We start from the raw sequence: 20,209 nt of genomic DNA on the forward strand, positions 1-20,209 counted from the left end.
AACAAAAAAAAAAACAAAAACAAAAAAAACCCTCAAATTAAGGCAAACCCTTAAAACAAACTTTATCTGTCCAGGTTAAACCGTGATAAACACTGAGACCAACCTGACGAAGTCCTCAGGAAGCAGGTCAGGACTAACACCCAGTGAGTCAAGCACATCGTTTCGTATCTGGAGCAACAACTCGGAATCTTCTCCATATGTATCAGAACTTGGATCTCTTCCTTTATCTGTGCGGAACTTCAGGAGCACTAGGAAAGAGAAGGCGGCAAGTCATAAAGCCACTCTTTTTTCTTTTTTGAGATGGAGTCTCACTCTGTTGCCCAGGCTGGAGTGCAATGGCACGATCTTGGCTCACTACAACCTTTGCCTTCCAGGTTCAAGCAATTCTCCTGCCTCAGCCTCCCAAGTAGCTGGGAATATAGGCACATGCCACCGTGGTCAACTAATTTTTATACTTCTAGTAGAGATGGGGTTTCACCATGTTTGTCAGGATGGTCTCGAACTCCTGACCTCGTGATCCGCTCACCTCAGCATCCCAAAGTGCTGGGATTACAGGCGTGAGCCACTGCATCCGGCCACATTTTTAATTTATTCAACAAACATAGTCAGAGAGGTAACCCAATAATTGTAAAAGCAATTTACCTTACTGTGGAAAGTGCTGTGATAGCATAGTAGGTGGTCTGACACCATCTGTAGGGTAGTATCAGGAAGGCTTCCCCGAAGAAGCAACCATTCAATGAAGTATGTATGAGTTTGATGGGGGCAGAAAGCAGTGGAAGCTTCCAGTAGAGAAAAAAGGCTCTATTAAGACCCGGAAGAGGCCGGGTGTGGTGGATCATGAGGTCAACAGATCAAGACCATCCTGGTCAACATGGTGAAACCCCGTCTCTACTAAAATACAAAAATTAGCTGGGCATGGTGGCACGCACCTGTAGTCACAGCTACTCAGGAGGCTGAAGCAGGAGAATTGCTTGAACCCAGGTGGTTGCGGTGAGCCAACATCGTGCCATTGCACTCCAGCCTGGGTAACAAGAGCGAAACTCCGTCTTAAAAAAAAATAAAAAAGACTACAAGAACGGGCAAGTGTGGTGACCCACTTTTTGTATTTTAGCACTTTGGGAGGCCAAAGTCTCAGAATCACTTGTGCCCCCGAGTTTGGCACTTTCCTGGGCAATAAACAAAACACAGCGCTTATCACAACAAAAAAAAAAAAAAAAAAAAAGGACCAGGGGCAGTGGCTCATGCCTGTAATCCCAGTACTCTGGGAGCCCGTGGCAGGTGGCATCACGAGGTCTGGAGATTGAAACCATCCTGGCCAACATGGTGAAGCCCAGTTTTTACTTAAATACAAAAAAATTAGCCGTGTGTGGTGGCACATGCCTGTAATCCCAGCTACTCGGGAGGCTAAGGCAGGGGAATTGCTTGAACCCAAGAGGTGGAGGTTGCAGTGAGCCAAGATCACACCATCACACTCCAACCCGGCAACAGAGCAAGACTCCATCACACACACACACACAAAAAAAATTTAGCCAGGCACAGTGGTGCCTGTAGTCCAAGGTACTCAGGAGGCCAAGGCAGGTCACTTGAGCCCAGGAGATCAAGGCTGCATGAGCTGAGATCTCATCACTGCACTCTAGCCTTGGAGTGAAACCCTGTCTCCCTGTCTCAAAAAAAAAAAGAGAAAGAAAAGGAAAGGAAAAGGAAATAAGAAAGAGGAAAAAGAGAAGGGAAGGAACCTAGAAGAGAGATGAGATGATAAGCAGTAGGTGGTATGTGTTGTAGGCGGCACCAGTCAAAGGCTGCTTTAGCCAGAAAGGCCAGCCAAATACTTAGATTCATCAGACAGGCAGGTCATTACAAACAAAACCTCTCTTACTAGGAAACTATCTCAGCCGCCAGAAATGGATGTTTAATTTTGGTTTTGAACCAGAGGAAAGGTTCAGATGATGGCTGTGAGTCAGCTACTATGTACGAATACCCCAACAAGGCTAGAACATTTAGCCCAAACAAAGACAAATAGGAGCTAAAGTCCATTTTCTGGTTTAAAGCAATTCTCCTGCCTCAGCTTCCTGAGTAGCTGGGACTACAGGCATGCACCACCATGCCTGGCTAATTTTTTTGTATTTTTATTAGAGAAAGGGTTTCACCATGTTGGCCAGGATGGTCTCAATGATCTCTTGACCTCATGATTCGCCCGCCTTGGCCTCCCAAAGTGCTGGGATTACAGGCATGAGCCACTGCGCCCGGCATTTTTTTTTTTGAGACAGAGTCTCATTCTTGTCACTCAGGCTAGAGTACAATGGCGTGATCTAGGCCCACTGCAACCTCCGCCTACTGGGTTCAAGCCATTCTCCTGCCTCAGTCTCCCAAGTAGCTGGGACTACAGGCACGTACCACAACGCCGAGCTAATTTTTTTTTAATTTTTAGTAGAGATGGGGTTTCACTAAAAATATAAAAACTCCTGGTCTCAAAGTCTTGACCTCAGGTGATCCACCCACCTCAGCCTCCCAAAGTGCTGGGATTACACGTGTGAGCCAGCAAGCCTGGCCAGTAATTTCTTTAAAAAAAGAAAAGAAAAAAAAATCTCCAGAACACCCATTGATTCAGAACACTGTGTGCTATCTGAGACCGTGACTCTCTCCTCAAGAGAGAGTCAAGAACACAGCTTCTGCAACCTTCAATGCTATCTCAACACTTGGCAGCCAACTCAAAGCTATGACAATTGGCTGGGTACAGTGGCTCACGCCTGTAATCCCAGCACTTTGGGAGGCCGAGGCGGGTGGATCACCTGTCAGGAGTTCAAAACCAGCCTGGCCAATATGGCGAAACCCTGTCTCTACTAAAAATACAAAAAATTAATCTGGCATGGTGGCGAGTGCCTGTAATCCCAGCTACTCAGGAGGCTGAGGCAGGAGAATCGCTTGAACCCAGGAGGTAGAGGTTGCAGTGAGCTGACATCATGCCATTGCACAGCAACCTGGGCGACAAGAGTGAAGCGCTCTCTCTCTCTCTCTAATCTTACACACACACGCGCGCACACAAGCTATGACAATCTGGATGCCAGAGAACACTGATCTGCCATCACTCAAGACTTCTAATTTTGCAGATGTGCTGCTGGTATTCTGATTTTAGTAAATAAATGCAACTGAGTAACCATTTGAGAGCAGGGTAGACAAATTACTGCAGAAGTGGCAAGTACTGCCTGTTTGGACCAAGTCTCTTTTCCAAAAATTTCCCATAAAAATAAAGGAGGCCAGGTGCAGTGGCTCATGCCCATAATCCCAACACTTTGGGAGGCTGAGGCGGGCGGATCACTTGAAGTCAGAAGTTTGAGAGCAGCATGGCCAACATGGCAAAACCCCGTCTCTACCAAAAATAGGAAAATTAGCTGAAAGTGTGGTGAGCGCCTGTAATTCCAACTACTTGGGAGGCTGAGGCAGGAAGAATTGCTTGTCCCTGGGTGGTGGAGATTGAAGTGAGCCGAGATCATACCACTGCACTCTAGTCTGGGCTACAGAGCGAGACGATCTCACAAAATAAATTAAATAAAAAAATAAAGGAATCCAGCCACCTGTTAGTATAGCCAAAGCAGAGGATACTGCAACAAATGTCAAAAGCTATTCCTGTCAATCACGCCTGACAGAACAGGGTCAGCAAGACCCAGAATAGGTATCAGTACTACCTGAGCGGATAGAGGTAATGCTGGGCACGGGATGCTCACAGGGCACAGTCCAAGGCCCTGCAGCAGCCACACAGAAACCGAGGCTGCCTGCTTTTCAGTTGCAGGGTGGTGGACAGCAGCAGGAGCCCTGTACTAGCTGGCTCTTGTGCAATTTTATTTCTGTGTCACTGGGACAAAAGCACCAACTGTCACGAGGGACCAACAAAAGGAGGTAATTTTTTTTCAGCCCTTACCACAAAGTTTTTCATCTTTTGGTTTGAAAATATAGCTGTGGGAGCACCAAAGCCCCAAGTGTTATAGTGCCTATTATGTGCCAGGCACCATACTAAACACTACATGCACTCGTGATCTTCACAATAATTGGGTGAAGGGGGTATTATCACCCTTCCTACTATCTTTTTTTTTTTTTTGAGACAGAGCCTCACTCTGTCACCCAGGCTAGATTGCAGTGGCATGATCTCAGCTCACTACAACCTCCACCTCCTGGGTTCAAGTGATTCTCCTGCCTCAGCCTCCTGAGTAGCTGGGATTACAGGCATCTGGCATCCCGTCCAGCTAATTTTTGTATTTTTAGTAGTGATGGGGTTTCACTACATTGCCCAGGCTGTTCTCGAACTCCTGACGTCAAATGATCCTCCCAACTCAGCCTCCCAAAATGCCGGGATTACAGGCATGAGCCACTATGCCCAGCCTACTCTTCCTATGTTTTTTTTTCTTTTTTGAGATGCACTCTCGTACTGTTGCTCAGTCTGCAGTGCAATGGTGCGATCTTGGCTCACTGCAACCTCCACCTCCCAGGTTCACACGATTCTCCTGTCTCAGCCTCCTGAATAACTGGGATTACAGGCACACACCACACCCAGCTAATTTTTTGTGTTTTTAGTAGAGACAGGGTTTCACCATGTTGGCCAGGCCGGTCTTGATCTCCTGAACTCAGGTGTTCCCCTACCTTGGCCTCACAAAGTGCTGGGATTACAGGCGTGAGCTACTGTGCTGGCCTAGCCTTTCTACTTTACAGATCAGAAAACTGAAGTTCAGAGACATTAAGTGACTTGGTCACTGTAACTCCCAAGTACTGGAGTTATAGAAGCCAGATTTGAGTTCACAAATACATAACCTCAAATCTGGCTTCAGAATCTGTGCTTCTTTACTCTAATGAAATCCAAAAGCAATAGCAGGTCCACACAGGAACACAGCACCTAGGATTCCAAGTGGTCTGGTTATCTGTCCCCACCGCTGGGGATACCCTATTTGATCATATTTGTGTCAAATGCATTTTTCCAGATGGGTCTGGCCTCTGTTAATTTCAAGCTGTAAGTTCAGTTGGTGAGAAGCGAGGATGGTGGTCATACAAAACCTTGCCCATCAATCTTCAGAGAGTAAAACCAGCTTCATCTGAGGAAGAAATAGGATGGCGTTAAGAACAGGCGCAAAGGCAGCAGCAGCTGGCTCTGCTGTTTCTCTGGGCCCCTTGCCTGATCCTGGTGCAATTCGGTTGGACAAGGGCCGGCAGGCTGGCACCATCCACATACCTCACTGACCACATCTGAAGTCCTTGCAGGGCCTCTGGGAAGGGGGCCAATCAGTCCAGCCACTTATTTGCAGCAAAACAAACAGAAGCTGTCTTTTTTCACTCTTTCTCGAAGGTCAGACTCCAGTTAGCAGTGGAGGAGGGCGGCAGGAAGAAACCCGTGTTCTTGACAGGCAGCAGCCTCAGAACTGACCCTAGCCACTGACAAGTTCTTATTAAATTCTCCTCTTTGTTCTGCTTTCCGTCCTGCCTGAAGAGCCAAACACACACACACATACCAGTGTTGACTCTGCATTTCTGAAGAGCACCTCCCACCAGTTTACACATTATAAAACTGTTCCGTTAAGATCAAACATTGTGAGAGATAGAGAGCTGCTCTGCCAAAAGATGACTCATTGAATCATATCAAAACATGCACAAAATTAGAGTTCCAAACTTGATTAACTTCATCTGAACCTTTTAATTAACTCAGGTTGCTGAAGTCCAGAGGGATGACATTCATCGCTGAAGAAGATGGGCTAGTGTCTCAGCTTAGCTTCAGGATTTGCCCATGTAATAATGTTAAAGGCCAACTTTGGAAAAGAGAAACAAGGCACAAGGCTTCACATATTTAAAAGAAAAAACTGTGGATATGTGGATATGCTACCACCTTTGTAAAATAATGTAAACACTCAAATTCAAATTTAATCTCAGTTCATAACATCAGATTAGTGCTATAACAGAAATCTGGAAAGCAGTATCATTAATCACTGTTTGTTACTATTAACTTCTATCACATTTAACTATTATGGTTAACGTAATCACCAGGGCCACCCAATAAACCAGTATTTTAATAGGAAGAAAATAAAGTCACTGCCTGTAATCTCAGCACTTTGGGAGGCCAAGGCGGGCAGATTATGAGGTCAGGAGATCGAGACTATCCAGGCCAACATGGTGAAACTCTGTCTCTATTAAAAATACCAAAAAATTAGCTGGGTGTGGTGACACGCACCTGTACTCCCAGCTACCGGGGAGGCTGAGGCAGGAGAATTGCTTGAACCTGGGAGGCAGAGGTTGCAGTGAGCCGAGATTGTGCCACTGGACTCCAGCCTGGCAATAGAGTGAGACTCCATCTCAAAAAAAATAAAAGAAAGTCACTGTCACAAATTAGCTCCCAATTGCTGGCACTCAAAACAGTTCAATTGTGGGCGGCAGGGGAGCTGAATCTATATCAAAACTTCATTTACCTAAGCGAGGCCTGAAGCTTTTCTGTGCCAGACACCCTGGCACCAATTCTCTGGCTCCCTGCAGCTGAGTGTGGACTCCTCCCCAGGGTTGGCTCACTTTATGGAGAGTCGCTATCTCTGGAAACAGCCTGGTAATCTGTTCTACTCCCAGGTGACATAAATTTCCAGAAAGATGCAAAGTACAGTAGTCCTCTTATCCAACACCCTATTTCCTAAGGCAAAGCCCTGGGCCTGACATTTACTCAATTGTTCATTCAATAAATATACACTGAGCAATGACTGTGCCAGGTGCTGGGCTGGGCAGATGAGGGCAGAATGGACGGTCTGCCCTTTCGCAGCATTTCAGAGGGCCATCAACAAAAACTACACAGGAGATAACAAAATGTCCTAACTGGAAAGGGTCTCTGAGAGCGCCTCAGTGGGTACAATGAGGTGCCTTGTCAAGCGACCAGGCTCTCCAGTCAGCAGAACCACCTCAGTCCTCATGATCCCTGAATATCTGCCTGTCCCATCCTCTGCAACTTCTCTCTGCAAAGCCCATCCCTGGCTGGAGAGCTTTCCAACTAGAGGGTGGCAGCAAAGAGCATAGCTCTGGACTCCCTATTCTTCAACTTACTGTGACCTTGGGCAAGTGACAAGAGCCCTAGCTTCCTCTGCAAAATGGGAATCCCAAGGGCAATTGTGGGGTTTAAAGATTAAATGAACCAATATATGTAAAGCACCCCAGAGTACCGGGGCAGTATCTTCCAGGTCTGTCACTGCTCTTAAGCAAGGTCCACAAGCCCAGCTCACACTTGCCCTAGAGAAGCCGACACACTTGCTGTGGTGACCTGTGTCACACAGTAGCTCATTCGACTGAATTACTATTAATTCAGCTGTGAGCTCTGGACATGGCACTGCTTCAGACTTCCCTGTCTCCTGACATGCACCCTGTTTATTTTCCTTCAATGCTCTTAGTTACAGTTTGTGACTTTTTTTTTTCTTTTTGTTGAGACACAGTCTCAGTCTGTCTGTCACCCAGGCTGGAGTGAGTGGCACGATCTCAGCTCATTGCAGCCTGAACCTCCTAAACTCAAGTGATCCTCCAGCGTTGGCCTCCCAAATAGTTGGGACTACAGGTGTGCACAACCATGCCTGGCTCATTTTTGATTTTTTGTAGAGATGAGTTTCCCCATGTTGCCCAGGCTGGTCTCAAACTCCTTAGCTCAAGTTGTCCACCTGCCTCGACCTCCAAAAGTGCTGGGATTACAGGCATGAGCCACCGCCCCCAGCCCACAGTTTGTGGTTTTATATTCATCTGTGGAAATGAATGAGTACAAGGATTGGCTTGTCTCCTCCATTAGATTTTTATGCTCTGTGGGGCAGAGGCCATGTCTGTTTTGTTCACTACTGTATACTGAACACCTGGCACGGGGGCTTGCCCCATAGCACGCAGTTGAAAAATATGTCACACAGGCAGCCTCACTGAAGAATAAAGGAAACTAAGGAAAAGGGCTCATGACAATGTGAAACAGGCCAGGCAATCCAGAGGTCGGGCGCAGTGGCTTGTGCCTATAATCCCAGAACTTTGAGAGGCCAATGCAAACAGGTCACCTGAGGTCAGGAGTTTGAGAACAGCCCGGTCAACAAGATGAAACCTCGTCTCTGCTAAAAATACAAAAATGACAGGAGGCTGAGGCAGGAGAATTGCTTGAACCTGGGAGGCAGGCAGAGATTGTGGTGAGCTGAGATTGCACCACTGCACTCCAGCCTGGATGGTGACAGGACGAGACTCCATCTCAAAAAAGAGCCAGGTATTGTGGCAGGGACCTGTAGTCCCAGCTACTCAGGAGGCTGACGCACGAAATTTGCTTGAACCCAGGAGGCTGAGGCTGCAGTGAGCCGAGATTGCATTACTGCATTCCAGCTGGGTGCAAAACACTGGCTCAGAAAAAAAGTTAAGTGACACAAGGTTCAGAAAATCCAAAGCAGACCTGCTCTGTTACTGAATGAATTTTAAAGTGTTCAAGCTACCTGGGATGGTCCTGTATCTAACCAAGTATTACAAACATGCTACATGTGGAATACTCAGCAAGAAAAAAAGAAACAAAAAGCCCCAGCAGATCCACAGGCACCTCAACAGGGAAACATGATAGGAGTCCCACTTCCACTGCTGTATCTGAGGGCTAGGGTGCAGAATAAGTTGATAGATGTTAAGTGCAGAGGAGGGACACAGCTGGGCTAGGGAGCAGGCAGGGACACTTCACGGAAGCCACCCTGATTCTGGCTCTCCTTGTCTCTTACCATTCACGGCATCTTGCCATCTGCTCAGTTCACCTGCGAATTATTTTCCTTTGTTTACCTCATTCTGTTTTCCTCTTTAACTCAGAAACTTAAAAGTATGTGTGTGCATGTATTCATTCATCCATTCTTCAAAAATCACTTCCTAAGCACCTGCTCTCCACCCCTACCCTGTGCTAGCTGTGCTGGGGACCCAGAAGCGACCCATACAGCCCCAGGCCCTGCCCTCACATGCAGAGCTCACAATCTCCAGAGGGCAGGCTCATAAGCCTCTGTCTGTCACCACAGCCACACGGTACTTTCATCTCTTTCTCTAGAAAACTTCACCTCCGGAGCTGCCGCCCCTGAAGACTGACTCTGAAATGCCCCTTTTTGTGTTCCAAGTCCTGCCCATGCTTTCGTCTTTGCAATGAAACCCAGTCTATGACCTCACCGGGCATCAGCTCAGAAAAGGGAAAGAAGCTGTGCCGCGCTATTTGCATCTCACTCTCTGCTGAAGAGATTCCGAGGCGCCGAAGGAAAGTTGTTGATGGGGAAAAGGAGCATGTACTTTCTCAGAAGTGACCTCAAAAACAAGATGCCATTTTTTGCCTACCAAATTAAAGACCAAGATGACTCAACCCAAGCAACAAGGCTGAGGAACCTGCACCCTCACCCACAGTGGAGGGAAGCACGAATGCTCAGTGAACCATGTAAAAATGTGGTATTAAGGCTCCTTATAAAAGGTCCTGACCCATACCCACTGAATGAATTACCTATAAATGTTCACTGCTGTGTTACTTACACAGGATGAGTCCCCGTTATCCAAAATAACAGGGAGCAGAAATGTTTTGAATTTTGAGTATTTTCAGGTCTTGAAATATTTGCATCATGCTTACTGGTAGAGCACCCCAAATCTAAGAATCCCAAATTCAAAATGCTTCAATATGGTTTTTTTTTTTTTTTTTTTGGAGGCAGAGTCTCAACTCTGTCGCCCAGGCTTGGAATGCGGTGGCGCAATCTTGGCTCACTGCAACCTCCACCTCCCGGGTTCAAGCGATTCTCCTGCCTTAGCCTCCCTAGTAGCTGAAACTACAAGTGCCCACGACCATACCTGGCTAATTTTTGTATTTTTAGTAGAGATGGGGTTTCACCATGTTGGCCAGGCTGGTCTTGAACTCCTGGCCTTAGGTAATCCACCCACTTCAACCTCCCAAAGTGCTGGGATTACGGGAGTGAGTCACTGTGCCTGGCCCAATAAGCATTTTTTTTTAGTGTCATGTTGGCACTCAAAACGTTTCAGATTTTAGGGGTGGGGTGTGGTGGCTCATGCCTGTAATCCTAGCCCTTTGGGAGGCCGAGGTGGGTGGACGACTTGAGGTCAGGAGTTCGAGATGAGTCTGGCCAACATGGTGAAATCTTGTCTCAAAAAAAAAAATCAGCTGGGCATGTTGGTGGGTGCCTGTAATCCCAGCTACTTGGGAGGCTGAGGCAGGAGAATTGCTTGAGCCTGGGAGGCAAAAGTTACAGTGAGCCAAGATCAGGAAACCACACTCCAGCGTGGGTGACAGTGCAAGACTCTGTCTCAAAAATAAGTAAACAAAAATAAAAAATTTTAAGATTTGGCCGGGCGCGGTGGCTCACGCCTGTAATCCCATCACTTTGGGAGGCCGAGGCGGGTGGATCACGAGGTCAAGAGATCAAGACCATCCTGGTCAACACGGTGAAACCCCGTCTCTACTAAAAATACAAAAAATTAGCTGGGCATGGTGGCGCGTGCCTGTAATCCCAGCTACTCAGGAGGCTGAGGCAGGAGAATTGCCTGAACCCAGGAGACGGAGGTTGCGGTGAGCTGAGATCGCGCCATTGCACTCCAACCTGGGTAACAAAGGGAAAACCCCCCCCAAAAAAAAAAAAAAAAAAATTTTTTAAGATTTTGGGCTTTTGGATTTGGGATGCTCAGCCTGTACCACAAGAAACCTGGAAATAATTTCACACTGAATAATAGAATAATTACGTAAAAATGACACACTGACAGAATGCAATATTACGTGGCTATTAAAAAGTTATGTTTAGGGCCGGGCACGGTGGCTCAAGCCTGTAGTCCCAGCACTTTGGGGGGCCGAGGCGGGTGGATCACGAGGTCAAGAGATCGAGACCATCCTGGTCAACATGGTGAAACCCCGTCTCTACTAAAAATACAAAAAATCAGCTGGGCATGGTGGTGCGTGCCTGTAATCCCAGCTACTCAGGAGGCTGAGGCAGGAGAATTGCCTAAACCCAGGAGGCGGAGGTTGCGGTGAGCCGAGATCGCGCCATTACACTCCAGCCTGGGTAACATGAGTGAAACTCCGTCTCAAAAAAAAAAAAAAAAAAAAAAAAAAAAAAGTTATGTTTAAACAGATTTGACACACATGTTTTTTGCAACACTTTGGTTTTTAAAAACAGCATATCAGCGGGCATGGTGGCTCATGCCTGTAATCCCAGCACTTCGGAGGCCCAGGTGGGCAAATCACCTGAGGTCAGAAGTTCGAGAAGAGCCAGGCCAACTACAAGATTAGCTGGGCATGATGGTGGGTGCCTGCAATCCCAGCTACTTGGGAGTTTGAGGCAGAAGAATCATTGGAACCTGGGAGGTGGAAGCTGCAGTGAGCCAAGACCGTGCCACTGCACTCCAGCCTGGTGAAAGAGGGAAACTCCATCTCAAAAAAAAAAATCCTCCATTCAAAATGGGCTCTCCTATATATATATATAAAAAAATATATGACAGAACAAGGTAGGTATAACTCTTACCACCTCCATTTTAGGAAAACTGTGGATAAGGAAAGGCTATGGTCACGATAGATTTAAAAGTCATTTTAAAGAGGTCACCACTGCATTCTTAAGCTCTATGCTATAGTGTCACCTTGGGAACAAAGACAAAATGGAAGACACACTAATTTGTACAAAAATCACTTTAAAATGGATTTGGCTCCCCTAACCCAGAGTCCATCAATTTAGAATAATGCAAACCACCATTTCAGACTAGGCCCAGCCCAATATTTTATTCCTTTCCTTAAAAATGTCAGGCAGGCCAGGCGCGGTGGCTCAAGCCTGTAATCCCAGCACTTTGGGAGGCCGAGGCGGGTGGATCACGAGGTCAAGAGATCGAGACCATCCTGGTCAACATGGTGAAACCCCGTCTCTACTAAAAATACAAAAAAAATTAGCTGGGCATGGTGGCACGTGCCTGTAATCCCAGCTACTCAGGAGGCTGAGGCAGGAGAATTGCCTGAACCCAGGAGACGGAGGTTGCGGTGAGCCGAGATCGCGCCATTGCACTCCAGCCTGGGTAACAAGAGCGAAACTCCGTCCCAAAAAAAAAAAAAAAAAGTCAGGCAATTCCAGAGCTTGACTCTCACCTTTAAAATGAAACATTCTAACTAGCATAAAAAAACTAATTTACAAAAAGAAGGGAAAAAAAACTTCTAAAAGGCAGAGGGAAATAATGCAGACGACAAGTATAAACTTTCATGGGCCCTTAATGCATTGCTTTGCCAACCATACCGTCCGGTCACAGAACTGTTCTGACAGAGCCTTCTACATTCAGAGCCACCCTGCCTGGTCACAAGCAGCAGGGAGAGAGGGTCTTGTCTCCAGCCCAGCACTTGAGCAGCACATGACCTTGACTCTAGGCATCTGCTGCTCTCTGCCAACAGCTCTTGCCGAGGGAAGATGGCACAGGACATTCCCGTGACTGTTGTCTGACAGTCAGAGAAAAGATGTAAGGCTTTAAACAAGAATTGCAGCTGGGCCTCAGGCCTGTGAGCAGCTCAAACACAGGCTACTGCTAAGGGGGTGGGGGAGATGTGGGCCTGCAAAGAAAAAAAGTAAGGCAGGTTGCTAACAATGTCGCCCATTATTGTAATCTGATCCTGGTAGACCTCAGTTTCCCATCTGCAAAAGTGAAACAAGAAAATGTCACAGGGTGCCTGTGAAGTTCAGATAAAATAATGGTCATAATGGTATTATTAGTAATGCTAATAATTAAAGTCTGACTGAGCACTTTGTTGGGCGATGCTTAAACACAAGGCCCTGGGGATGACAGCGTGACAGCTCTGGCTCAAGTTTAGACTCTAACACTTACTGAGTGTGATGACCCTGGACGAATGACTTAGCCATTCCAAGATTCAATTTCCTCATATGAAAACTGGACAAGATCTGATCACATAACGATGTCACGAAGATTTAATATGATCACATGCATGTAGAGTACATGAACTAGCCGGGTACAGTGGCTCACGCCTGTAATCCCAGAACTTTCAAGGCAGGCGGATCACCTGATGTCAAGACTTCAAGACCAGCCTGGCCAACATGGTGAAACCCCATCTCCACTAAAAATACAGAAATTAACTGGGTGTGGTGGCAGGTGCCTACAACCCCAGCTACTTGTAAGGCTGAGGAAGAAGAATAGCTTGAACCCTGAGGTGGAGGTTACAGTGAGCCAAGATCACGCCACTGCACTCACTCCAGCCTGGGTCACAGAAGAAGACTGTTCCCCCCCCCCCAAAAAAAAAAAAAAAAAAAGACAGGGTCTTGCTATGTTGCCCACCTGGTATTGAACTATTGGTCTCAAGCAATTCTTCCACTTTGGCCTTCCAAATGGCTGGAATTACAGGCATGAGCCACCACACCCTGCCTGTAACCAGTAACTATTAATTCATATGTGTGCCAGGCCTTCATGTAATCCTTCTGGTACTGTGTGGCATAGACTTGGTACTGAACCTCTCTTGCACACTGAGGAGCAGAGTCAGTGACTAACCAGTTGTGTTCTCTCATGAGCTCTCTGCTGGAAGGCACTGAACTGCATTTGTGAGTCACCTCTGCCCTTTCCCTCACCTTTCCTCTGTTTATATGGTGGTGCCTTCTTCCTTTCTGAATGACTGTGGTCTGCATTTTCTACCACTGATAAGGCAGTGGTGTGTACACACACACAGCAACTACGCTTTTTCTTTCTCCTTACAAATTATTTTTAAACATCTGTGGTCACAACAGCAGCAAATCAACAAGCACTCTGCTGCTGCCCCATTATCGGAACCCATTTCCCTGTGGCTCTCTCCGTCTCAGCAGTATTTGTCAGTACTGGACACCAAAAACCAACTGGTGAATGTCATACCCAAAGCAGGCTATGGCCTGCTTTGCAAAGGTTACAGGTTCTAAAATAAGAATTTTCTTCTAAAGAGAACTAATTACCAAATCAAGCTGGTGTCCAGAGACAAAGTCATTTGAAAATCACAAAACAGGAAAGTTGGGAGTGTGAATGGGAGCAAACTGAGATGTGAGGAAACAAAGCTTTCTAATTATGTAACAGACTGGGCACAGTGGCTCATGCCTGTAATCCCAATGCTTTGGGAAGCAGAAGTGGGAGGATCACTTGAGGCCAGGAGTTCAAGATCAGCCTAGGCCATATAGTGAGGCCTCGTCTCTACAAAAAAATTTAAAACTTAGCCGAGCATGGTGTTGTGTGCCTATGGTCCCATCTACTCAGAAGGGTGACGTGAAAGGAGGCTAGGAGTTCAAGACCAGCCTGGCCAACATGGTGAAACCCCTATGATCCCAGCTACTCAGGAGGGTGAGGCGGGCAAATTGCCTGAACCTGGGACTTGGAGGTTGCAGTTAGCCAAGATCGCTCCACTGCACTCCATCCTGGGTGACAGAGTGAGACTCTGTCTGAAAAATAAAAAAGGAGAAAACAGAACAATTTCTAAGGCTCTCCTATGTATAATCACTGAGAGTGAAAGGTATCATCTCCCAATTTTTTTTTTTTTTTTTGAGATGGTGTCTTGCTCTGTTGCCCAGACTGGAATAAGGTAGTGTGATCTTGATTCACTACAACCTCCGCCTCCCAAGTTCAAACAATTCTTCCACCTCAGCCTCCAGAGTAGCTGGGATTACAGACACATGCCACCATGCCCAGCTAACTTTTATATTTTAGTAGAGATGGGGTTTCACCACGTTGGCCATCCTAGTCTCAAATTCTGGCCTTAGATGATCTGCCTGCCTCAGCCTCTCAAAGTGCTGAAATTACAGGTGTCAGTCATGGCGACCAGCCACCTCCCACATTTAATATGAGAATGCAAAGGCCATAAAAAGTAAAGGGACTTGCTGAAGGCCAGGAAGCCAGGATGGATACAGCAAGGTTGGAACCTGAACTTCTCTCAAATTCAGATATGGAGGCCTCAAGGTTTTGAGATTAGGTGACTGAGCAGTTGCTACTGGAGGGAGAAAGGAGTTATGAACTTCAAACTTGTTTGCTAGATTTATGAACCAAGGATAAGCAGCTGCCTTAGAAGACACTGATTCCCAATGGAGGGCCCTAGGTCTGCCCTCACTGGCTCCTCATGAATATGAGCTGTTGTTTATTCCAAGCCCTTGCTCCTTGGATACAGGCAGCTAAGACAGTGGAATTACTCTGCAATCCTGTGGATGGGTTAGGCATAGTCCTCCAACCATGTCTGAGGCTTACAGGTTATTTCTTGTCTTCTGCTACAGCATAGAAAAGACCAAAGACCAACTACACAAATTACACCATCTAGGAGGCTTCACATGGGCCTAAAATAAATTAACGAAGTCACAGATTAAGAATCGGCCAGAGCCAGGCACGGTGGATCAAGCCTGTAATCCCAGCACTTTGGGAGGCCGAGGCGGGTGGATCACGAGGTCAAGAGATCAAGACCATCCTGGTCAACAAGGTGAAACCTCGTCTCTACTAAAAATACAAAAATTAGCTGGGCATGATGGTGTATGCCTGTAGTCCCAGCTACTCGGGAGGCTGAGGCCAGAGAATTGCCTGAACCCAGGAGGCGGAGGTTGCGGTGAGCCGAGATCGTGCCATTGCACTCCAGCCTGGGCAACAACAGCAAAACTCCGTCTCAAAAAAAAAAAAAAAAAAAAAGAATCGGCCAGATTTTCCCGCACTTTGGGTAGGTGGCCAGCCACATTTACAGTCCCTGTTCTGCGTCAGGCCCATGCTAGCCAGTCAAGGGGGAGGGAGCCATGGTCCCTGCCCTCCTGTCAGCTCTGCTGTCCAGAGAGTGGGATGGATTACAGAGGAAGGAAACCTAACTCAGAGTGTTAGGATCCTGGAAGTGACACTGGAACTCAGCAATGAGGGTAAGAAGGGCTAGAACAGGATATTTCAGGCAGAAGACACAGAAACACGTAGAGATGAGGGAGGGACAGCCTGGGTTGGCAAATATCTAGCAAACAGCAGGTAGTTCAGTATGACACTAATGTAGGGTTCAGGGAGAGCAAAAGGAAGCAGAAAGAAGAAAGAGTTCAGACAACCCCAGGTCTGGGACATCAATTCAGGAAGTCTGACATATGACCCAAAAGCAAAAGAGAATCATAGAAGGGTTTTGGTTTTTAGATTGATCACTCTAGTGACCAGGAAAGAAAATGTATTAGGAGGAGTGCTGAAGGCAGGGACTAGGTAGGAGGCTGGTAGAGAGGATAAGCCACTGAGGTGAAAGAGCCTACTGGGAGAACTCATCCATCACACGAAGATGAGGGAGGGAGGAGAACAGGCAGGGGGTCTAGGATGCACTCGGACTCCATTCCCAGAGAACCAGACAGAGTGCCTGACTCAGGGCTCTCTGTGAAAGGTGCTACCAATCAAATTCTATTTTTGTTTGGTTTTTTGAGATGGATTCTTCCTCTGTCGCCCAGGATGGAGTGCAGTGGTGTGATCTCGGCTCACTGCAAACTCCACCTCCTGAGTAGCTGAGATTATAGGCATGTACCACAACACCTGGCTAATTTTTGTATTTTTAGTAGAGACAGGGTTTCATCATGTTGGTCAGGCTGGTCTTGAACTCCCGACCTTGTGAGCTGCCGCCACTGCCTCCCAAAGTATTGGGATTACAGGTATGAGCCACTGAGTCCCAGCCCTTTGCAGGTATTAATTATCCAATACTGGGGCTTCTCCAGGTGCTGGAAACTGGGTTTTAGGGGTTTATTTTTCCCGCCTATTTAAAATTTTATTTTGTAATAATTTTATACATATGAAAAAAATTGCAAAACTACACACAGAAGTCTAGTATAACTTCACCTGGACGTTCCAAATGTTAACATTCTACCATATTTGTCATTATTCATCTCTCTATGCACTAAACAACTTTCTTTTTCTTCTGAGACAGGGTCTCGCTCTGTCGTCCAGCCTGGAGTACAGTGGCACAAACCCGGCTCACTGCAGCCTCAGCTCCAGGACTCGAGTGATCCTCCCACCTCAGCCTCCCGAGTAGCTGGGACTTCAGGTTGGTGCCACCATGCCTGGCTAATTTTTTTTTCTCACTTTTTGTAGAGATGGGGTCACCCTGTTGCCCAGGCTGGTCTTGAATTTCTGGTTCCAAAGATCCTCCAACCTTGGCCTCCCAAAGTGCTGGCATTACAGACATGGGCCACCACACCCAGTCAAATATTCTTTTTCTGAATGATTTTAAAGTAACATGCCCCTTAATACTTCAGCATGTTTCCTAAAAAGAACATTCTTGGGCTAGGCGCAGTGGCTCACACCTGTAATCCCAGCACTTTGGGAGGCTGAGGCAGGTGGGTCACCTGAGGTCAAGAGTTTGAGACCAACCTGGCCAACACGGTGAAACCTTGTCTCTACTAAAACTACAAAAATTAGCTGGGCGTAGCAGCGGACACCTATATAGTCCTAGCTACTTGGGTTTGAGGCAGGAGGGTTCCTTGAACCTGGGAGGCAGAGGCTGCAGTGAGCCGAGATCACCCTATTGCGTCCAGCCTGGGTAACAGAGCGAAACACCATCTCAAAACAAAACCATTCTCTTACATGACCACGAGACAATTATCAAAACTCTAAAAATAACGGATACAGTACTGTCATCTAACCTACAGACCTTTTTGCCAATTGTCCCACTAATGTCCTTTAGAGCAAAAGAAAAAAAGCCTTCCTCTGCTCTCAGATCCAACCTAGGGTTACATGTTCCAAGAGGCATGAAGTCTAACCATGTATTCCTAGATTAACTTTCATCACTCAGCTGAGGTACAACCTGCCAGGGTTCTCCAGTGTCTCTCTGTAATTCATTTAAAAGCAGCTTCATTTTGTGGGGAGACAGAGTCTTGCTCTGTTACCCAGAATGGAGTGTGGTGGTACAATCACAGCTCACTGCAGCTTCAACCTCTTGGGCTCAATAAATCCTTACATCTCATCCTCCCAAAGAGCTAGGAATACAGGCATGCACCAGTGTCTGGCTTTTATATTTTTTGTAGAGATGGGGTCTCACTTTATAGCCTAGGCTGGTCTTGTAACTCCTGGGAGCAAGTGATTGACCTGCCTCAGGCTCCCAAAATGTTGGGATTTATAGGGGTGAGCCACCAGGCATGGCATAAAAGCATCTGATAAGGAAATATCTAAACTGTTTCAATGCAAACTGTTCCCTATCAATTTTACCATCTTCTTGATTGAAACAATTGTTACTACTATGGTGATGGTCAAATGTAGATTTTGTTATTTTTGTAATTCCTTCTACATTTACTATTATTCTTGTTCTTTTGACATGCCCCTATCATTCTGAGAGCACTTCCTTGCTTTCTGGCTTAGCAGGATATTGCAAGCTCACCTGTAACTTTCCTACCCAAGCTCTGGAATCAGCCATTTCTCCAAGGAGCCTGGTTTCTGTTCAGTGGGCAAAGATACTAACAATCATAATCTTAGCATGCATATATTCAGTGCTTCTGGGATGTTGCTGGGCATAAACCCTCCTAACAAACAGTTATAGGAAATAAACGTGTAAATGTGGATACACAGACACATATACATTTATTACTACATCTACGCATAAGAAACCATGAACTCATTCAGATAACTTCCATTCCAATCCAATACCACATGGTTCCTTCTAGCCTTTCCCACTATCCATATTCATAGGAACACCCTTCTCTGACAATAAGAAAACTTGGTTCTCATTATCGACACTGTATTTATCTATCTGCTCAATCTTAGAAAAAAAGGTAGTTTCAGAATTGTTAACCCATACCGCTGTGAAAAACAAACCTACTAGGCCAGGCGGAGTGGCTCACACCTGTAATCTGAACACCTGGGGCAGGAGGCTCACTTGAGCCCAGGAGACACAGCGAGATCCAGTCTCTACATATAATACCAAAATCAGCTAGGTGTGGTATTGCATGCCTGTAATCCCTGCTACTTGCCTATAATCCCAGCTACTTAGGAGGCTGAGATGTAAGGATCGCTTGAGCCAAGAGGTTGAAGCTGCAGTGAGTCATGTATGATCATGCCACTGCACTCCATCCAGCCTGGATGACAGAGCAAGACCTCATCTCAAAACAAAAACCCTATTAAGTAGAGTTCAATATATATTTAGAGTTTTTTTCTTTAGTTTGAGGGCATATTGTCAAAATACTACATTCTACAGCTCCTTGGGGTTAGATCCTTTGTCCCCCCTGCTTCAGTGCAGAAATGTCATTTGAAATACAGTACTTAATACATTTTAAAAACACAGGCCAGGGGCGAAGGCTCATGCCTATAAACCTGGCACTTTGGGAGGCCGAGGTGCGTGGATCACTTGAGGCCAGGAATTCAGTACTAGCCTGGCCAACATGGTGAAACCCCATCTCTACTAAGAATACAAAAATTAGCTGGCATGATGGCATGTGCCTGTAATCCCAGCTACTTGGAGGCTGTGGAGGGCGAATCACATGAATCCAAAAGGCAGAGGTTGCAATGAGCTTAGACTGCGCCACGGTACTCCAGCCTGGGCAACAAAGCTATACTCTCTCAAAAATAAAATAAAATTAAAATGCAGGCCGGGCATGGTGGCTCAAGCCTGTAATCCCAGCACTTTGGGAGGCTGAGGCGGGTGGATCATGAGGTCAAAAGATTGGGACCATCCTGGTCAACACGGTGAAACCCCGTCTCTACTAAAAATACAAAAAATTAGCTGGGCATGGTGGCGCGTGCCTGTAATCCCAGCTACTCAGGAGGCTGAGGCAGGAGTATTGCCTGAACCTAGGAGGCGGAGGTTGCGGTGAGCCGAGATCGCGCCATTGCACTCCAGCCTGGGTAACAAGAGTGAAACTCCGTCCCAAAAAATAAATAAATAAAATAAAAATGCAAACGCGTATGCAGTGGCTTTCATCTGGGAAATGGGCTTCCCTCTCCTATAGCAGCACTTTCCCGTAAGTTGGCTGGTTTCTGAGAAACCTAGGTGCTGTAAAAATTGCAGACATCTAGCTGGGCTTGCTGGCTCATGCCTGTAATCCCAACACTTTGGGAGGCCAAGGTGGGCAGATCACGAAGGCAGGAGATCAAGACCATCCTGGCTAACATGTTGAAACCCCATCTCTACTAAAATACAAAAACTTAGCTGGGCATGGAGGCACACGCCTGTAGTCACAGATACTCAGGAGGCTGAGGCAGGAGAATCGATCGAACCCGGGAGGCGGAGGTTGCAGTGAGCCAAGATTGTGCCACTGCACTCCAGATTGGC

At 46.6% G+C, this 20,209-nt stretch overlaps 1 protein-coding gene across 1 annotated transcript in view; it reads right to left on the reverse strand.

Annotated features, from left to right (window-relative positions):
- Window positions 1–20,209, reverse strand: part of SAE1 (SUMO1 activating enzyme subunit 1) — a 47,311-nt gene that overhangs the window by 18,768 nt on the left and 8,334 nt on the right. The window contains exon 3 of the mRNA XM_032262841.1: window positions 104–248. Within this exon, the coding sequence (XP_032118732.1) occupies window positions 104–248 (145 nt within the window). The remainder of the gene's footprint in view (window positions 1–103; window positions 249–20,209) is intronic.

The sequence above is a fragment of the Sapajus apella genome, unplaced genomic scaffold (assembly GCF_009761245.1).
Source record: "Sapajus apella isolate SASKATOON/1434 unplaced genomic scaffold, GSC_monkey_1.0 scaffold130, whole genome shotgun sequence".
NCBI lineage: Eukaryota > Metazoa > Chordata > Mammalia > Primates > Cebidae > Sapajus > Sapajus apella.